Raw genomic sequence first — 18,788 nt, forward strand, 5'->3', positions numbered from 1 at the left:
ACAATACAGATATTTTGGTGTGTCAATAGCAAACCATAAGGCACATGCAATTTCATAAAACAACAAAGACAATTACCAGAAATATTGTCTTATTAACTGTATACACGATTTATAATACCTTTTCTACAAAAATATAGCAACCTCAGTTGCATAAAACGACACAGAAAACAAGACTTACGAGAGGAATGTGCTGGAAGACAACCAATGAAGAACTAAAACAGAAAGTACAGCCTGCAGCAGGTGAAATTAATTGTCCCCTAATTGAGTATAATTAGGAGATAATTATACTTAAATCTTAAACTCTGAAAGCACCAAATAAAGTAAAATCAGATCTAGTCATTTGTATAATATAATCCTTGGGTGACATTGTGGTCCACATTACATACCAGTTGGTGGTGGCGACGCAACAGCGGTAAAGCAAAAATTTTCATGTTTGGAGCAAAATGGGGGCGGCAGATGATGTCATCGGCCAAAATTATAATTTTTGCACAAAGGACAGTTTTAACTGCACAAATGAAGTACTAACGAAGTAGCCCACTTTGGTTTGTTTTGGCGCAAGATGGGGTGATGGTGACGTCATCGGCCAAAATTATAACTTTTAATATCTCGAAAACGAAAGCTGCACAAACGAAAATTTTAACTGCACAAACGAAGCACTAACGAAGTAGCCCACTTTGGTTTGTTTTGGAGCAATATGGGGGGATGGTGAACTCTGGATGACCTAAAAAATATTTTTAATATCTCAGAAACCAAAACTGCACAAACGGAGCACTAACCATTCAGACTATTTGCTGGATGTTTTGACGTGGGTGGGGTGTCGGCTGCTGTGATGTACAAAATAGATGCTCAAGGCAAGGCAAGTTTATTTGTATTGCACATTTCAGCAAAAAGACAGTGTTTTACATGGGAAGATTGAGCAACAAACAAAAACATTACATTGGAGTGGGATATTAAAATATTAATGACGTTCCAGTTATCATTAATTAAATTCAACTCTAAACTGAGTGTTTCAGTACTTTTCTGGAATCTTGTTCCAGATTAGTGTAACATAAAAACTGAACACTGCTTCTCCATGTTTCTTTCTGGTGGTGGTGCTGACTTGAACCAGAGGACCTCTAGTTTGATGCAAAGCCATTTATTAATTTATAGACTAACATGTATTTTAACGTCTTTTCTTTTGAGCCAAAGGGAGCCAGTATAACAACTTTAGGAACTGGGGTGATGTGCTTCATTTTCTAGTTTTAGTGAGAACGTGAGCAGCAGCGTTCTGGATCAGCTGCGGCTGTCTGATTGATCTTTTAAGCAGAACTGTGTAAACAATGCTGCCGTAATCAACTTGACTAAAGATAAAGGCATGGATGAGTTTCTCAAGATCTTGCTGGGACGTAAGTCCCTTAATCCTGGGAATGTTCATCAGATAAAAGGTTCAGGTCTGAGTCCATCAATACACCCAGATTTCTTGATCCTTAAGATCTATTTCTAGGTACGGATATATAAAGCAGGAAAAAAAATCAATAGAACAGTGGCAGGCTGAAATATCATCGTCCACCAAATGTAACATCCTCTGCAATTGAGATATTATGCATATTAAATGTGATGATTTTATTTTCAGAACTGTTCAGCTCAAAGATAACATATACAAACTCTAAAGATGTGTCTGTTGTAAAACAAAGGATCAATTTATGTGCCAGAAACTTATGTCCACTGTTGGATATAGAAAATCTGTGATGTTATGAGCCTACATCGCTTCCAAAGACTTAATACAAAATAATAACAGCATAGGTAGAGATGTATGTAGAACTGGAAATTATGTAAAAGAAAAATAAAAAAGTATTTTCTTTTTCCCAAAAGAAATATTGAATGAGGGATTTTCTAATGCTGTCCTGTGATGGACTGGTGACCAGTCTGTGGTAAAACCCGCTTCTCTATTCCATGGAAACCAACATCTCTGCTTCAATTGCCTTTGTCAAAACCTTTATTTGACACATCAGAATGGTAAAATATTACTCTTGTACAGACAGTAAGTTAGATAAATATCATGAATCATTATCATTAACAAATGGAATAAGCTGTAAAATCAAAGAAAGACCTAACTATGTTTTCTAATGGTGTTTTTGGATCATGTTTTTAATAACAAGGGATCGCAAGTGTAAATGAATGCAACAATAAGTAAATATGCAAATAGCAACAAGTGACTATTTTCATTTGGCATCGTCACAGTCAGTAGTGAGAACTTTACATTGTACAATCATTTCTGCAAAGTGCTTTATGGTAAAAGAAATCTCAGTAAAGGGTTGAAATGTTTAATGTGTTGCTGATTATGGACGCCTGCAGCTTTACCTTTATTACATGAAGAAGATAAAATGGCACCCCTTTACTCAATCTCTATGGCACTGACTTGAGCTCTTTAAATACCAAGCATACAAAGCCATTTTACACAGCACAATGCAAATAAAATACATTTAAAAATCACTCAGCAGGTGACAGAAGGTGCTGAGCAGCAACTCATCCAGAAAGTGACAAGGTCAACAGAAAGAAACATTGTTTTGTACCTCCGTCTCTCCAGAGGTGTGCTGGGTAGAATAGTAAGGCAGTCAGCACAGGCCGATAGCATTTAAAAACCCATCAAGGTGACAAATGTTGCTACGAGGATGAGCTTCAGTTCAGAGTCTTGAGGGTTTGCTGTTGTCACAGAATGAATCATTCTAACGCTCACTAAACCTTCACAGTTGTAAATTCTGCCGAAGCGCACGTCCACCGCCGCTTTAGGGGGGTTAAAGCAAGCCGTCTTGCTCAAAAACCGAGGGCAGCTGGGAGAAGTCGAAGGGCAGGAATTTGACACCGGTTCCATGGTAGAATTTGTTCTGAAACTCCACCCTGGGATCAAACAGAAAAACAACCAGGAACACTTTAATGTGGGCAGAATAAACACTCATGGTTTCTACATATCTGCCGTATCAAAGTTTTCTTTGATTTAAGCAATGGAGATGATCAGATGGCTTGATGATTAAAATAGAAAATATGATGGGAACTCGTGTCTGGAAATACAAATATTCACTCTTTTTTTTTCCCTTTTCATGCTGATCCATAGCAAGAGCACACATTCATTCCTGACTTTTCAGGACCGCTTAGGTTAGAAACACAAATTTATATCAAATAAAATCCTGTAAATGCAACTATATTTAAGTTTATTATTTAAACTATTTTCCAAACTAGTAAGTAACTTTTGTGGTTTTGAAGGGCAGGAAAATGAGCTTCAATAACAACGACATATAATGAAGACAAATAATTGTTATGGGTATCTTGTAATGTTGTTAGTCCAGATTCTGATGGTTTTTTCTGTTTATATTAATTAATTTAAAGCCATTCTGCATCTCTATTTGATCATCTATGTTCTCAGCATAATTCCATGTCTCATTTTTGGAGTCTCATGTTGTTGATTCTGCATCCACATACTTATCTATATATAGGTTTTGTTGTATATCACTTTTATCAATTTGCTCCTGCATATGTAAGAATGTAGTTTTCTCAATATGTGGCTATGTGTTTTATTCATATCCTTATGTCCTACCCTAGATTTGATCAGGTCAGATCAGGGGTCTGTTAAACAAATCTTTACTAACATTTTAAAAACGTATACAAAATGCTTAGAAAAATCAACATTTTAAAGACATTTTTTAATGTTTTATCTTTGTTAAAGCTCAAAAAGCTAAACCAGAACTTTGCTGTACTTTGTTCAGCCTTTCTGTTGAAATCATGGTCTTCCTCGTTTCTCAAATATGTCAGGACACGTTGAAGAATAATGTGTTTTAAAAATCTCATCTGTCCTGAAAATGACTGAGTTTGAGTCTGGTCAATGACAGAATTCCTACATAAACTTTGTAGCACTTAAATAATGCATTGACTGACAGAACGAGATTGGATTGTTGACGTTTCAACCGGTTGGACAAGGGTCGACCAAGATAAAACTGAGTCGATTCTGGTCACCCGAACAATTTTTCGGCGCATCTTGATTATTCATTTGTGTGCCTGACTCAAATAACTTAACTTATCAATGCTACTTGGTGATTAAATAGTTACAGTTTTAGAAAAGTGCCCTAATGTACTTGCTTACTAAACATAGACTCACCAGTGAAGTCGCAGAGCATGGAGGAACGCCGACAAGCCTTCCATGACCAGCAGGATCGACACAGTGAGCATGGCGAAAAGGCCGAACACGGGGACCAGAAACACCACCCCGACTTTTGTGGTGACCTTGAAACCCAGGCGCATCACCATGGTCCACAGCACCTCTGACAGCTCTGTGGAAATGAAGTGATTTAAGATAAAGAATCGGCAGAAGGAAAGAGGCGAAGGGAGCACGCCGTTATTCTCTGGTCACACTCACGGGCGTGAGCCAAGCTGAGCGCCCACAGGCGCAGGTAAGACGCAGTGTTGGAAATGCAGCCCAGGCAGAACTCTATGGTGTGGATGGCCTGATGCAGCAGCACGTCTGCAAAGTCAAACTGCAAAGCCGTACATGAGATATTAACTTCATTTTTACGATAAAAATCAAGTTAAGATAATCTAAGCATCCTGTTGTTCTCAGAGTTTTAGATCCATTTAACAGATTCAGATGATATTAAATTTCCTCCGCAGCTGATTCTTGTTCTGTCGTCCTACTTTTTCTCCTTCTTAATGTGCAAACAGCATTAACTTGTCGAAGCGGATGGAAAAAAAACAGACGTCAATAAAAGAGTCACTGTTCTCTGACCTGCTTAGGAGCTTCTCTGCTGGTCACTTCATCAAATCCCTCCTCTTCGTCCTCCTCATGAATGGACGTTATGGAGCCGTCATCCTCGCTCACACGCCTCACCCTCTCATAACCCTGAGGTGAGCCAGGAAACTACAATGAACCCCTGTGAGCTGAATTAAGACGACCCAAAGTCTTTGACTGGACTTACTCTGCGTCTGCGCAGGCCTTTGCCGCCACGCTGCTGCCAGTACAAGTAGAGAGGTTTCCCCAGCAGCAACACGGGAACGCACATCACAGCAATCAGGAGAAGGAAGACCTGCAGGCCAGTCTGAGAAATGAGACCGACAAGATTAAACTCAAGCTTCAATGAAAGATTATAAATAAACTCGACGAGTAGACGGTGCCGGAACATGCCTGTCCCGGATACAAAGGCGTTACATCCTTCCCCTGCATGACAAACATGTTGATGAAGTGAATGAGGATGCTGGGAGCCTGGCTGGAGTTGCGTGCACTGAAAGCCAACCACTTGTAGAGAATCATGAAGACCAGGTAGCCAAAGAGACAGATCAGGAAGAGCAGCTCGGGAAGAAACAGCAGATAAACGCTGAATTTCTGTCGGAAATGCCTGAAAAGAGAGGAGAAGGCATAAAAAGTCATAGTATTAGGCTTGACCAAGGGTTACAGAATCAGTATGGCAATATGCAACTTTCCTTGGTTTTAACATGGAAAAAAGGTCGGAGGGGTCTGAATACTTTTGCGATGTGTTTTTTGTGCAATGGTTTGCGAGTAATGTGTCGACCTAACAATGGTTATTAAAATTCTGCACAACAGATTTAATTGCTGAGTAATGCAGCAGCCAGCTGGGCTGCTTATGATGGTGCATCCGCTGACAAACAAGGGAATTGGAATAATCTGTTCCCAGCTGGGAAAAAAATCTGATCGTTCTGGTTTCCTTATTGGGTTACAGCACAGTTCCAGTAGATTTTACAGAAAAATGTGAAACAAAATCCAGGTAGACGACTACTAGTAATTCGTCATACAACAAACACATGTGTGCAAAACTCCTATCACCGTGATTGGTGGACATTTGTGTGCTGGGTAATGCTGACTCAGGAGGAACAAGTCAGACTGGGAGAACGATGGGCCAACAGGGACATGAATCAGCGGCAGGAAAGCGCTGAAACTAATTAATCAATCCGGCATCAACTTAGTTAAAATTTGGTTGCATAATTGTCTTTATTTCATTTTATCTTTTATTGCTTAATCATTAAGTTACAGTTAGAAATGACATACATAAATAAAACTCCAGATCAGGCAACATATTCACATACTGAAGACGTTCAATATGTCAATAGAAACGAAATTTATTAGTAGAGGCATTCATGGTGTGTCTGATTTTTTTTTTTTTTTGATTTTATATTTTGCATCATATCGCTAGTTCAATTACTGTAAGCTTTGTGTTTTTCCATTTAAAAAAACAACCAGACTATGAGCAGGGAGGAGAAGGCAATATGTTGTAGATATACACAAGGATTATCAATATTATGGGCATGATATAACACCAAAGATGGCAGTTATCATTTTATGAGTTTCAAAAACGTTTTTCTTGAAACTCAAATCATCTTGCAAATCTCTTTCTGCACAACTTTCTTTACCGTCGTAGATTTTACCACCAGTTTCCTTCTCTGCTTCACCAGCATCCAGAGAATCCCAGCTTTTGAACATTAAACAGGTTTTAGATAATTGCATGGGAAAGTGAAAAGCCTCTTACAAGTGGTTGAAGACACTCAGCACCACGCCAAAGCTCATGTGAATGACGCCGACGATGACTGACATCTTCATCTTGTAAGAGTTGAGGAAGGACAGACGATTCACAGCCAGGTTCCAAATCTGATTGAACAAGAAAAAAAAAAGCATCTAAGTACTCGAGACATGCAGGTGACTGTAGCTTTTGAGCGTATCTACTCACAGGATCAATGCCGAATGGATACGGTCCGCTGAAAACACCACTGACATTCGGGTCTAACGTGAGCAAAGCGTTTGTTTGGACTGTTTTGTTGCTACAAAGTAAAAGAAGTGAGCATGTTATGAGGGATCTGTTAAGACACTAAGTCTACTGCTCACTGGTTTTTATGAAAAGGTTTAATGTTGTGCTTACGTCCACTGCTGATTGGTGAACATAGCCTTCACACTCCATCCAGAGCCAAATATATTTAGAGACTTGGAGAAACAGTCGTTGTAAATGAGTCCGGTGTAGATGGAGAAAAGTCCCATCATCAGGATGATGTAACGCCCGTGGAAGAACGTCATCCAAATCTGGGATCAGCATAAAAATGTAAAAAATTAATTTGATTTAAAAAAAAAATGATAGCCAACGCTTCATTCAGGTTAAAAGTGAGCATTTATTCCCACCTCATTACTAGAACGCTTCTTCTTCTGATTCTTCTCCGTCAGCACCATCCACAGGGCGAAGAGGCTCATTATCACGCCGTGGCCGAGATCCCCGAACATCACGGCAAACAGGAAGGGGAACGTGATGATGGTGTAAGGAGCTGACAAACCCCCCGCCCCCCACAAATACAGTGAGTATTTTTTCGGGGAGGAAATTGTGGATAACTTCACTGTCCCTCAGGAAAACAAGGACTTACCTGGGCTTATCTCGCGATAGTCCCCCACCCCATAAGCCTCCACGATGCTCTGAAAGCCTGTGGTGAACTTGTTGGATCTTAAAAGCGTCGGCGGTGTGTCGCTGCTTGGGATGCGGTTTACAAAGGAGGGGACAGTGGCATCTCCTTTCCTCTGATTAAAAATAAATTAATGGGAGAAAATGAGGGATTTGGTAATGACAGACAGTAAAATGAAATAATAGAAATAAAGGAAACGACATCTGGCAGTCTGTCGTATTTAATGTGAGAAACTGTCCTTCCAAAGTGTTTGATGGCCCCTTTTGATCTGAAAACATCGGCCACAACATCTCCTTTGAGAGAAACTGATTTATGGGTTTAGTTGGTTTTAATAAACCAAAAATGCTACAAATGCCCATTTGCTTTTTGCCAAATGTCAGTTCCCATTTCTTTACATTTTACTTTCAAGCACACATATTTTCTTTTAATCTTTTAAAGTGCTCTTTATCAGCAGTTCTCCAGGCTATCTGAATGTTTTAGACTTTGGCTGCTTTTCTTCTCATTTCCTGTCCAGGACCTTATTTAAACTAAATAGTTAAATCGTCTGGTTAGCTCTTATCTCAAGTTTATGACTCAAACTGATATTAATAAAAAGATTTCCAAATGTAGCAAAGAACCTAATCTTGGCATGTGGTTCCTAGCAGCAACCTGTCCCAAAGACAAACTGTTCCCACTTCTTTGGCTGAAGAAGCCAAAATGAAGCCATTTTTTTTCTCTTTTTGCATAAACACAGTTATTCTTAAAGAGTTACAAGCTGAAAACTTGTATTAGAGTAATGACCAACTAAGGGATGACATGTTCCCAGTTAGATGCAGCAATCAATCGGGGGAAACATTAGAATCAAACAATTCTTCCTTCAATCGATGATCTCCTTAGATACTTAAAAATTCATTAAACACATCAAAACTAAAAACTTCTACCATTTTTAGCCTATGAATTCATAAACAAACAGTAGCTTAATGCAATTTTTTTTTAGCTTATTACAAATTTGATAAAGGTTTAGAAGATATGACGAATAATTACAGCTATCGCTAGCTACACAATTATTTGTTAAGTTCAAAACTTACGGGACATTTCTTTTGTTATTGTGTGTTCTTGTCTTTAAAAACTGAAAATATTGCTATCATAAAAAAAATCAGAAGCAACAGGTCAGACCTCAAAGAAACCTTTAAATCTTTAGTGGATTGGACACCAAAACTAGTTCCAGCCCAGCGGCCCAAATCCTTCTAAACACGGTCAAAAGTTCCTTCAGGGGTCATTCAATAATATTCAGCTGAGAGCTGTGGCAGTCATTGACAGCGGTCGACACTCTGCAGCTTAAACTACAACACAGCTGAACTCACCACACGCTTCGTCAGTTGTAGATTATAGACTAAAACTTGAGACACCAACACATTTTGTTACTTGCAGTTTTATCTCCAGTGACTCTAAGAAATTTAAATAAAAGTAGCAAATTCATTTGAATTCTGCCCTCGCGCCAAAATAAAGAATTGCAGATTGTTTTATCTGATCAGTGTCCCTGTGAGGTTACGCTACAACACAATTCGTTTTTACCATTTGAGACATATTTCCAGTCTAAAGTTGGTTTCCAGTCCGGAGCTCGACTTTTCACATTTATCAACAAAAAAACACTGATCACCTTCAGTTAGTCAGAAAATCTGGAGCGAGACTCTTAATTAACAATTAGTCCTACTTTTTATGTATTTTAACTAGTTTCCTGTTCATAAAAGAATTTAATTTAATTCCTGAGTTTTACTTTTCTCAAGGCGATCACTCTGTCTGTCCAGACTGTTGAACCTTGACTGTTTAACAAACTCCCTTTTTTTTTTTTTACATTGTCTTAAGAGTCTTAAGTCATTTAAAAGGCAGCTAAAAATATTCTTATTCAAGATATTTTTTTAATATTATTTTATCTTTTTCACGTTTGAATTTTTAAGCTTTGTGTGATTTTGATCTGTCAAAAAAATTTGCTTATTTAGTTACTTAAGTGGAAATAATACAGTTTCTACAACCAGGTTATTAGATTTAAGAAATTACCTCTCACTATCACCTGCGAGGCAACATGAAATATATCTTGAAGGAAAAGATTCATTTAAGAGGCTGGTGAAGTCAATTTAAAAGTTTTGATTTTTTGAAAATGAAATATCTTAAAACAATCAGATTTCTAAGGCCACATTATTCACTCATAAACAATCAGCTCCAGGTCAGACTCACCGAACCCTTTTCTAGCGCCCCCCTCAGGTTTGCCAAGTCACTGACGGGACACCAAACCTCGGCAATCAGACACTTGTTGGTAACGTCAAAGCTGCACAGGTTGAGGATGTGATAGATAGCCTTCATCTTTTTCACCTGCACAACCCAGGTGTAGGCTGACTCAGCAGCCTTCTGCAGAACTTGTCTCAAGTAGTCATCAGTGCGATGAAGCACCTGCGGGAGACAACAGTTATTAGGATGTTCCACATGCTCACTGTCCTCTCCAGAGACGTTCGATCCTACGTTGTTGAGGTCCTGGATCCGAGTTCGTAAGCTGTCCAACACGTCTGCGCGTTCCTCGTCATTCTCAGGGTGCGGATATAAGTGGCAGTGGTAACTAGGAGCGACAAGGACAGACGCTGATGACAGAGAAGAATGCATGAGAAACTAAAACGGTAGAACAACAAATGCTTACATACCAGTCGCAGATTTTTTGAACTTTGTGTCCAATTTGGTCTCCCCAAAAGGAGATGAGAAACACAACGCTTTTGCTTATTTCCCCCTGAAATCACGCAATTCAACAGCCTTAAGATATCAGCCGGAGAAACGGACGTAAAGCACAAAAAGTAACTTTTCTAGGACGTGTCTCACGGTGTCGAGATCGGCGAGGCTCTCGTCCACTTCTGTGTAGCTCAGGATCGTGTAGCCTTTGCACACTCTCCACAGCATGCGCTCAAAGGCTTCCACCTTCACCCGCTGGATGAGTCCTGAAATAAAGCTGCACCCAGGAGAGATCAGATTAGGTCCACGACGTGTTTTCCAACCAAATTATGGCATCTAGTGCTGCGGCTAGGCATGGATCAGTTAGCGTTATTCAGGTTTCATGAGCTGCAAGCGAAAGCGCTGGAGAGACTGGAGCTTTATGCTACTCCATGGAGCAAAAAGTCGATTGGCTGAAGGAAGGTGACTGTAAAATATGAAAAGGACATACATTTTATGTCCTCTGAAAACATTTCAAGGACATAAAACGTATTAAAAATGTTAAGCTACAAGAAGCAGCATTCAGTTTCCATGCTCCTCTAATCTGGAACAAACTTTCAGACCTGTTTAGAGCTGCCTTTGACTAGTAGTAAGTGATAGTTTTGATTATGCTATTTGACAAATTGTAATACCGATTGCTTGTTTCATAATTGGTGACTGAATTATGTTTTTTTTTTTCATGATGTAAAGCACTTACAACTGCTTTGTTGCTGAATGTGCTACACAAACAAACTTGACTTGCAAGTTGCAATAAATACATATTTATAACTTAAATACTTTAATAATTTATGTGTTGTGCTAGATTTTTTTGCAGCAGAAAAATAAGTCAGTGGAATACATTTTGCATGTAGGTCGAAACCTTTGTGTATGTACCACACACATTCAGACTCTCATACCAGTGAAGTAAACATTTGGTGGTGCAGCTCACCCCAGCTTAGCTCCAAGCCTCTGCATGCCAGTGCTTCCTGTAGCCGAGTCCGTCTCCATGGTGGGGAACTCTTCATACTGGGGACCAAGAGCTTCATGCTAGATTTAAACAAGAACATGCCGACATTAGAAGGCTATTGCCATATATTAATCACAGATTACATTAACTATACAATGCCAGGGATGTGTTATTGATCAGAAAAGGAGATACGAGCGACTGAGTTACAATGAGACTCACTCTGGAGCGGCTATGTATGAAGGTCCGGGTGATCTTCAGCATGTGTGTGTATTCTGTGAGCTCCAGCAGGTTCCTCTGAAGCTTGTCTTTGTTCTTCGCCACCTCGCTGAGCTCCATCTCCAGCCTCTGAAGCTGCTCCTGCACAGAAGAGAGAGAACGCCAGCTTAACTTCACATTTGGCAGCACAATACCATGTTCATATCAAATTTGTGAATTAGTTATTTGTCGACAATTCAGGCCTAAACCTCTGTGACTATAAAGAGGTGTGCGGGTGATCTCTAAATCTCCAGAAGAGATCCACATCTTAAGCAAGGATAAATTAATATATCATCTCTTTATCTCCTCAACTATATTTCCCAGAATTCTCTAAAAATGTGGGTCTGTATTGAACCAAACGACACTCATTACTAATAACTGTGTCGTAATAACTACCTGCTGTCTTATAATTATGCAGTTATACGTTTTCTTAAAACTCTTTATTTCTTCATGTCTTGTTGTTTTCCCAACTCAACTGAAAAAAAGCAAAACTATGCTGCTGCATTAAAAACTGGGTTTAGTTTTTTTGCTCGTCATTCCTTCAAAAAATAATAATCCTGGGCATTCAAAGGCGCTACTTTCCACTCCTAAAAGTGAAAATAATTGTCACAAGGTGGAAAATTGCGAGATTAAGTGAATTTCCCACTACTGGCCTTGAAACAGAGCTCAGTTTTAAGAAAAAAAAAATGGGATGATTGGCAACAAACCTAATTATGGGTTGAAGAGCTAAACAACAACTTCCAGAGGAGATTCCTCAGTTGCTGACAGAAACCAGTATGTTTTTGTCAGGTTTAGATGAATTTCAGAGGCCAGACTAAATCTGAGGCTGAAGCCATAAAAGTCTGAGTATTTTCAGTCACAGCAGGAAACTAAATATAATTAACGTTATGATCTTAAGGGTATAAAAAAGAAGCTGTATACAAGCACTTCTGTACACTTACCATGATCTCCAGGACCTGTCTGGGTGGAGGAGCAAGCGGACTCTCGTCTTCTTGAGGCACGGCGATTTTAGCCTTCTGGATCTCCCTCAAAAGGAAGCCTGTGTGTTTTAAGAAAATTGTCACTTATAGGAAGAAATAAGGCACATCACAACCACTCACTATAATACAAAATACAGTCAGCCAGCAATTCCTTGCGCACTAAACACATAGCGTTTTGTTAAGGATGTACGCTCAGGCTGCTTCCACATCCCAGGTACACAGAGACTTACCCAGGATTCTCTCCATCTCCTCGCATCTCTTGATTTCGCTGACGAAGCGCCGCTGGAATGAGCTGACACTTGGGTTGAGCTGAAATCAGAGGAGCACCATTAGTCAGGCGAGGTGGCAGCACAGCACGCGTGTGGAAATATAATTACCGCCACCACAGTGGTTTAAAGATTGGTGTTTAACAGCTAAATTTAAAGATGGCTAAAAACTACGATTCCACAGCCGGATTTTAATTCAATTCAATTTATTTACATAATGCCAATTCACAACAAATGTCATTTAGAAAAATTTACAAAAAAAAAAAATAAAAATTCAACTCAAACATGCATAACACATGGAGAACATTTATTGATGGATGGGCCTACGAATGTCAGGGTAACAAATTCTGCTGGATGATCAATTCTTCCAGAAGTTATTGCGATAAATGATAATGTTGTTGTTTTGCGACGATTTTCAGGTAATATAATGGTCATGGCATAATAATGCAAGAACCGATCCTCAGTGATAATTAAACTTTAAATTCTAATCAACATTTAACACTGGAACTGGAAGACGTTTTAAATATCCAAAATAAATCAACAAAACAGCAGAAACAACAAATAAAATGAATTATGAAGTGTCTGTAAACAAAATGGTCTTTTTTTTAAAAATGAACCAAACTGAAGACTTCTGTTGTCGAGGTTTCAGTAAAAAAGAGAGAAAAGATTTAAAAAAAAAATACAAATCATGAAAATGAAAAAAATTGAGCTTGTTTTTAATCTATGATGCAATTGACTGATTTATTGCTTATTGTGACAGGTTTAGATCAGCCACGAAAAAAAGACAGTTGAATGGATGGATGATAAGCAAAACATATGGATGGATGGATAAAACTTTAAGACAGTATAGAGTAAAAAGTGTGGAAACAAATATTTTTCATACTCCATTTCTAGATAGATAGATTTCTAGATTTCTAGATTTCTAGATTTCTAGATTTCTAGATTTCTAGATTTCTAGATAGATAGATAGATAGATAGATAGATAGATGTGCAAACTGTGGCTCTATTTGTACTCACATCTCTGAACTCGACCAGCCCCAGCTCTCCCAGCTCACTGATGCAGTCATATTCAGAGCCGGACTGCAGAAACAATTGCGCCAAGCACATTTCCTCACTCCGAAACACCATTTTTATTTTTTATCTGCCACAGACAGACAGTCAGACAGACAGGGCTGATAATCTTCCTGTGGCCGATTGATCCTGAACACCGAGCTGCCTGCTACAACCCAACGCAGCACATTACAGAATTCAACCAAAGTAATCCCCTTCAGACAATTAACTTACACTGATTAATTACTGTCTATTAGCGACGACTGGTTGAAAAATTGAATTATCCACATTCCGGCTCCTGGTTTCTTTACCCCTCTTTCAAAATAATATCCAATAAGAAAACGTCCAGCGAACAAAGACAGAAGCTCGCCTAAGGAGTCTTATTTTCGCGTCGAGCGATGAAAGAGAAAGGCGTCATCCTGAAGCCTCTTCACCTTATACACCTGCCGCTACAGCGCGGAAAGGGGGGAAAACGGTAACCAAGCAACGCTAGTCGGAAAGAACAAAAACGAGCAACAAGGTTAGTAAAAATGAATCATCAACCCGGCGTGTAGACGAGCAAAAGACAGCTTCGCATGTTAAACAAAAATAAGCCCCAGTCAGAAATAGGCTACGGCCTTTATTCGCTCCACGGCAATTGACACAGATTGCGTCTCTGGGTTGCCAGGTACAGTCGCCGCCTCCGAAAGTAAGCGAGTTTTTTGCTGTGATTTAGAGTGCCGCTGTGCCAGTAAGATTTTATTTATCTGAATAAACTCGCCTTCCACAATGTTTTTAAACGCAGTACCGGCTTTAAATGGTAATTTATCGACAACATTTGCAGATTAATTTTGCAGAAGCAGAACCGTAAATCCTAAACTCAAAGGCATTGTCCAAACTAAGAAATATAAAAGGTAACGCTCTTCCACAATAAAAAAAAAGATAATAAAAAAATACAATTAAACGGTAGCCTTCTTATTAACATCTCTGTTGTTTCATATTCGACTTAATCCGCTTTAAGAGCAAAAGTTACGATCAGTTAGTGAAATCAATGTAGTTCATTCCTTTGTCTTTTTTAATTTATGCGGGATTGGCCATAATCTTTAAAGGGGGATGTAGCTCACAAACCTGGCAACCATCATATTTTCTTATTCGGTTCCATCGCCGTAAACTGGCCGACTACAGGCTGTTTTCTTTTTAAGATGTCTTATTCGAGATACTTTCAAAGTAAAAAAAAAAAAAAAAAAGAAATAAATAAAAACGAAAACAAAAAACAAGACAAAACACGTATATCACTCTGCCTAGATGGGTAGTAATATAACGACATTGAGCTGTGATTATTTTGTTTTTCTGAGAAACGATTCAACACAAATGGTTTTTAGATTTTTTTTAATATATTGCAGTCAGGAAATAAAACGTGTTTACAAATATTGCTAAATCAAAAACAAAACACATTTTTTATTTAGAGAAACAGAGCTCTGCACTAAAAGATAGTGTGGAAGTCATCCTCAGTCTTCAATATTCCCTTCACTTTGTGTAATGTAAAACAGACCCTCAGCACAATGCTACCACCACTTTGCTTGACACTTGGTAGTATTTTCACTAGTGATGAGACTCCTCCCAACACTCTCCTTGTTTGTATGAAGTCAATCTTGTCCAAAATTATTTAAAACTAATTTTGCAGAACTTGAAGGACATTCCTCCAGTCCCAACTTCAACTCCGAATAAATGCTTACAAGTTGGAATCATATCAAGAAACTAATACATTTAAATACAATTTCTAATAGCATGAATAATCAAATATCCTGCCAGGAACTTTTTCAAGTCAGTGTCTGGCTTATTTACAGCCATATTTGGTGGGAGTCTCTGTAAATATCTGATCCTGTATGTATGATTTCAACCTGTTCACTCATATATATGCTGCATCATTTTTGCATCCTAAAAAGATAAATCTTTAAGGCATGAAGTGTCCCATCTTTTTAATCTGCCTGTTTTAATCTGAGTGTTTTTTCTTTCAAGGACTCCCTCATTTTACACCAACAATTTCTCTGTGAATTTGAACTGACACCAAGGACTATGTTGCCAGTAAATATGGTGCATGTGATGAGTTTTACGGCTTCTAAGCTTTCAGACTCTGAGCCAGGCTGTTGAGTTCCTGCGACAGAGCCGTAACCGTGTCCAGAATCCGCTTCTTGTCCTTCTCCTCCAGTCGAGCCTCACACCGCTGGGCAAACTTATCAGGATGCCACAGCGTCTGCTGCTTCCGGAGAGCCTTGCGAAACGCCGCCTGGTCCTTTCGGTCCACACCGTGCAGCATCACGTCCAGCATCTCCCGGACGGTGCCCCTGGGAGCCGGCCAGGGGATGTCGCCGTAGCTCAGCTTCGTGCCTGCCGACGCCGAGGCGGCTGTGCTGAACGTGGCGGCACATTTCTCATCATACTGCCGTTTCTTTCCCCGCCGGATCTCTTCCTCTTTGCGTGCCGCTCGAGCCAGGTACTCCTCGTGTTCTCTCTGCAACCTTTCGTGCAGCTCCTTAGTGCTTTCCACTTTTTGTTTCCTCTTCTCTTTCTTCCGCTTGGAAGACGAGCTTGCCAGTCTTTGAGCTTCGACGTGTTTCTTGTTAAAATACTCTCTTCTGATACGATCCGCCCAGTCCCCAAAGTCTTCCTCTTCTTCGTCGACAGGTAGGTAATCGTCAGCTGCCAAAGAAAAGCGTCACAGTTAAAAGCAGCAAAATATCGCATCTTAAATTTAGTAATTAACATGTACCATATGCTCCAAAGGCTTCAAAACATTCATCCTCGCATGCACCGATGAGCTTCCCCATCCAGTCCTCCTCAGGATCTGCCTCAGGTGGATGTCTCATGCTCCCTGCAGCCTGAACAAATAAAGGGAAAGTACATGTAAATATCACCTAGCTGGCAGAAAGACCAACTCAGGGAGTTTGAACGCGATGGTGAAAGTTATAAAATGTCATCTTCTGTTATACTTTTTGCCTATTCAACTTTCCCAATTCACAAACTTCCTAAAGTCCAGTTATTATTATTTTTTTTTCTTCCAATCTGCACCAAATGGGACATTGCTCACATATCTGGTGCTTTTTACAACTAGTTTTTACGTGCAAAACCCTCACTTTATCGAGTTTAAAGCAAGTTAGGTTGCACTTCAGTTATTTCGCACTTAATAAAAGTGAAGGGATTTTATTTCACAGTTTTCTGGCAAATAATGTTCATCCACAAAGTCTTTGAGAGCCATCATCCTAAACTTCACCAAGTCACTATTTGCTTAAGGAAAATCACAAACAGCAGCATCTTTCTTTTGTTGTTGCCTCTTGTTGTCCTTCACTGGTCCAGGAAGTGTTTTTGTCCTCCCTGCTGAGAAAACATGTTGCTGTTGACTTGTCTCCTTTGCTATTTGGAGTTTTTGTTGTTTTTTACCAAACTTTCTTGACCAGGAACCCTTTCACACCAATATTGGGTGGATTTGTGCCTGCTTTGACTTCTACATATTTAAAGTATGTTTCTATTGCTTACTCACAGTCAACTGCAAAGAAATGTAGTCATGTATTTGTATGGTATGCGAAATGAATGAAGTGCTTTTGTCGTGTTTTTAATATTAGTTTATTAAAAATGTATGTTCCCAGGCTCCCTCTATAAGCTTTAAAAAGCTTCTTTGGAGACCTGATTCACTCACTGTTATTTTGCAATTATGATCTGTGGTTAAGTGTGGTAAGATAATGTGTTTGTAAGTTCATCACGGAATTTGTTAAATTAAGAGAATAAACTCAAAATGAAATTTGGTCCTACATGTTGCTACTAGCAACATAAACCAAAATATATGCAATCTGAATTAGAAAAACCAAGTATAAGATGTAGTTGTGGAGTATTTCATGCTTGTTTGGGCATATATTAATCATTAAAAATAACGTTGTATTTTAGATTAGTATTAAAGTTTTACTAAGTTGTTCACCTGTGAATCATTCATCAAGTCCAGCACGTCTTGCGGTGTAAGCCCAGCTTTGTTTGGGGCATTCAAAGCTTCTGGGCATTTTTTCTTGAGAGGTACGAACAAGTCCTCATAAACTACGAGATAAAAACGGGAAAAAAAAGCTGAAATTAAACCAAACAAAAGCCAGCTGTGAGTATTAATTCTGATGCAGGCAAGCCTCCAGTTCCTCACCAGTTTTCCCGTTTACGAACGCCATGTTGGCGGCGATGTGCAGCGCCGTGTTTCCCCATCGGTCTCTGTGGAGAACATCGGCTCCTCGTTTGAGCAGGAGCCGCATCACAGCGTCGTCTTCCAGCGAGCAGGCTAGCTGCAGCGGGCTCCTCCGCATCTTTCCTTGGGAGAAGTTCACATCAAGGTCCGGGTGCTTTCGGAGGTACGACTTCAGCTTCAGTAGATTGCCATCTTCCACATACCTCCACACCCGGGCCTGTCGGTGGGACACCATTCTGCCAATAAACACCTAGAATTACCTATATCTATTTTTGTATTCCTACATTCAGGGAGACTCTAACCAAACACAGAACTAGGCCTCGGCTTCAGTTTACTGTTCCGTCCGTTAAACACCTCCGGGTTTTCCAGAATCATCCACATCAAAGTTCCGGGGATGTATTTTTTTTTCCCCAGGTCACCACTGGGTGTCCCTGTTAGCCTCGTTTTCTAAGGTTAACCCCCGCTTTACTGTATGCCATTTTGTTTTAGAAATAGACACGTTCTTGAAAGCAGACTGTACTTCATTTATTTCAAACCAGATATACAGTTTTAGCGATCTAAAATGGTATTCTGTCTGTCATGATATTCCTATTCATTTGTTAGTCCACACTTTAATCACGTTTCTCTATGCGAAGAACACTATGTGTATCTGAAACTGAATTTTTGCAATGAAAAACCTGTTGATAAAGGAGGCAAGTTTATTTGAGATATCTAAAATCATTTTAAAAAAAATCCCAAAGTTCCTATCACCAGCTATTTTTGAGTAAGCAAGAAATTATTGATAGTATTTAAATTGTTTAAAAAGTTAAAATTCATCTTCATGAATCACAAGCAGCAATGTGATTACCCTTACAAAGATACACCAAGCGGTGGAGTACACCCAGATCACCAGACTATCACAAGGTCAAGAATGCTTACTTAGATTCGTTTTTTTAATACTT

At 39.3% G+C, this 18,788-nt stretch overlaps 2 protein-coding genes across 4 annotated transcripts; both read right to left on the reverse strand.

The window, feature by feature from the left end:
* Positions 1-1,957: 1,957 nt before the first annotated feature.
* atp6v0a2a (ATPase H+ transporting V0 subunit a2a) lies at positions 1,958-14,340 on the reverse strand. 2 transcript variants are annotated; one of them, XM_015051402.1, is made up of 21 exons: positions 13,884-14,340; positions 13,617-13,740; positions 12,564-12,642; positions 12,295-12,392; positions 11,318-11,455; positions 11,081-11,178; positions 10,264-10,390; positions 10,092-10,174; positions 9,916-10,009; positions 9,634-9,846; positions 7,384-7,534; positions 7,148-7,287; positions 6,894-7,051; positions 6,705-6,795; positions 6,507-6,625; positions 5,150-5,360; positions 4,944-5,063; positions 4,754-4,867; positions 4,388-4,505; positions 4,130-4,301; positions 1,958-2,877 (listed from the first exon to the last, which is right to left on the reverse strand). In XM_015051402.1, exons 2-21 carry the CDS (start codon positions 13,725-13,727, stop codon positions 2,775-2,777), a joined length of 2,538 nt encoding a protein of 845 aa, XP_014906888.1. In that variant the 5' UTR covers positions 13,728-13,740; positions 13,884-14,340; the 3' UTR covers positions 1,958-2,774. The 2 variants fall into 2 exon arrangements, with proteins under 2 accessions (XP_014906888.1, XP_014906887.1); XM_015051401.1 differs by having other exon boundaries at positions 13,617-14,339.
* Positions 14,341-15,000: 660 nt separating this feature from the next.
* On the reverse strand, positions 15,001-18,229 carry nfkbil1 (nuclear factor of kappa light polypeptide gene enhancer in B-cells inhibitor-like 1). Of its 2 annotated transcripts, XM_015051418.1 has the most exons (5): positions 17,809-18,229; positions 17,599-17,711; positions 16,399-16,507; positions 15,719-16,328; positions 15,001-15,674 (listed from the first exon to the last, which is right to left on the reverse strand). In XM_015051418.1, the coding sequence occupies exons 1-4, from the start codon at positions 18,080-18,082 to the stop codon at positions 15,748-15,750; spliced, it is 1,077 nt and encodes a 358-aa protein (XP_014906904.1). In that variant the 5' UTR covers positions 18,083-18,229; the 3' UTR covers positions 15,001-15,674; positions 15,719-15,747. The 2 variants fall into 2 exon arrangements, with proteins under 2 accessions (XP_014906904.1, XP_014906903.1); XM_015051417.1 differs by having other exon boundaries at positions 15,001-16,328.
* Between the last annotated feature and the right edge of the window lie 559 nt (positions 18,230-18,788).

This window comes from Poecilia latipinna, unplaced genomic scaffold (assembly GCF_001443285.1).
Source record: "Poecilia latipinna isolate Pla-1442-1.1 unplaced genomic scaffold, P_latipinna-1.0 Scaffold1043, whole genome shotgun sequence".
NCBI lineage: Eukaryota > Metazoa > Chordata > Actinopteri > Cyprinodontiformes > Poeciliidae > Poecilia > Poecilia latipinna.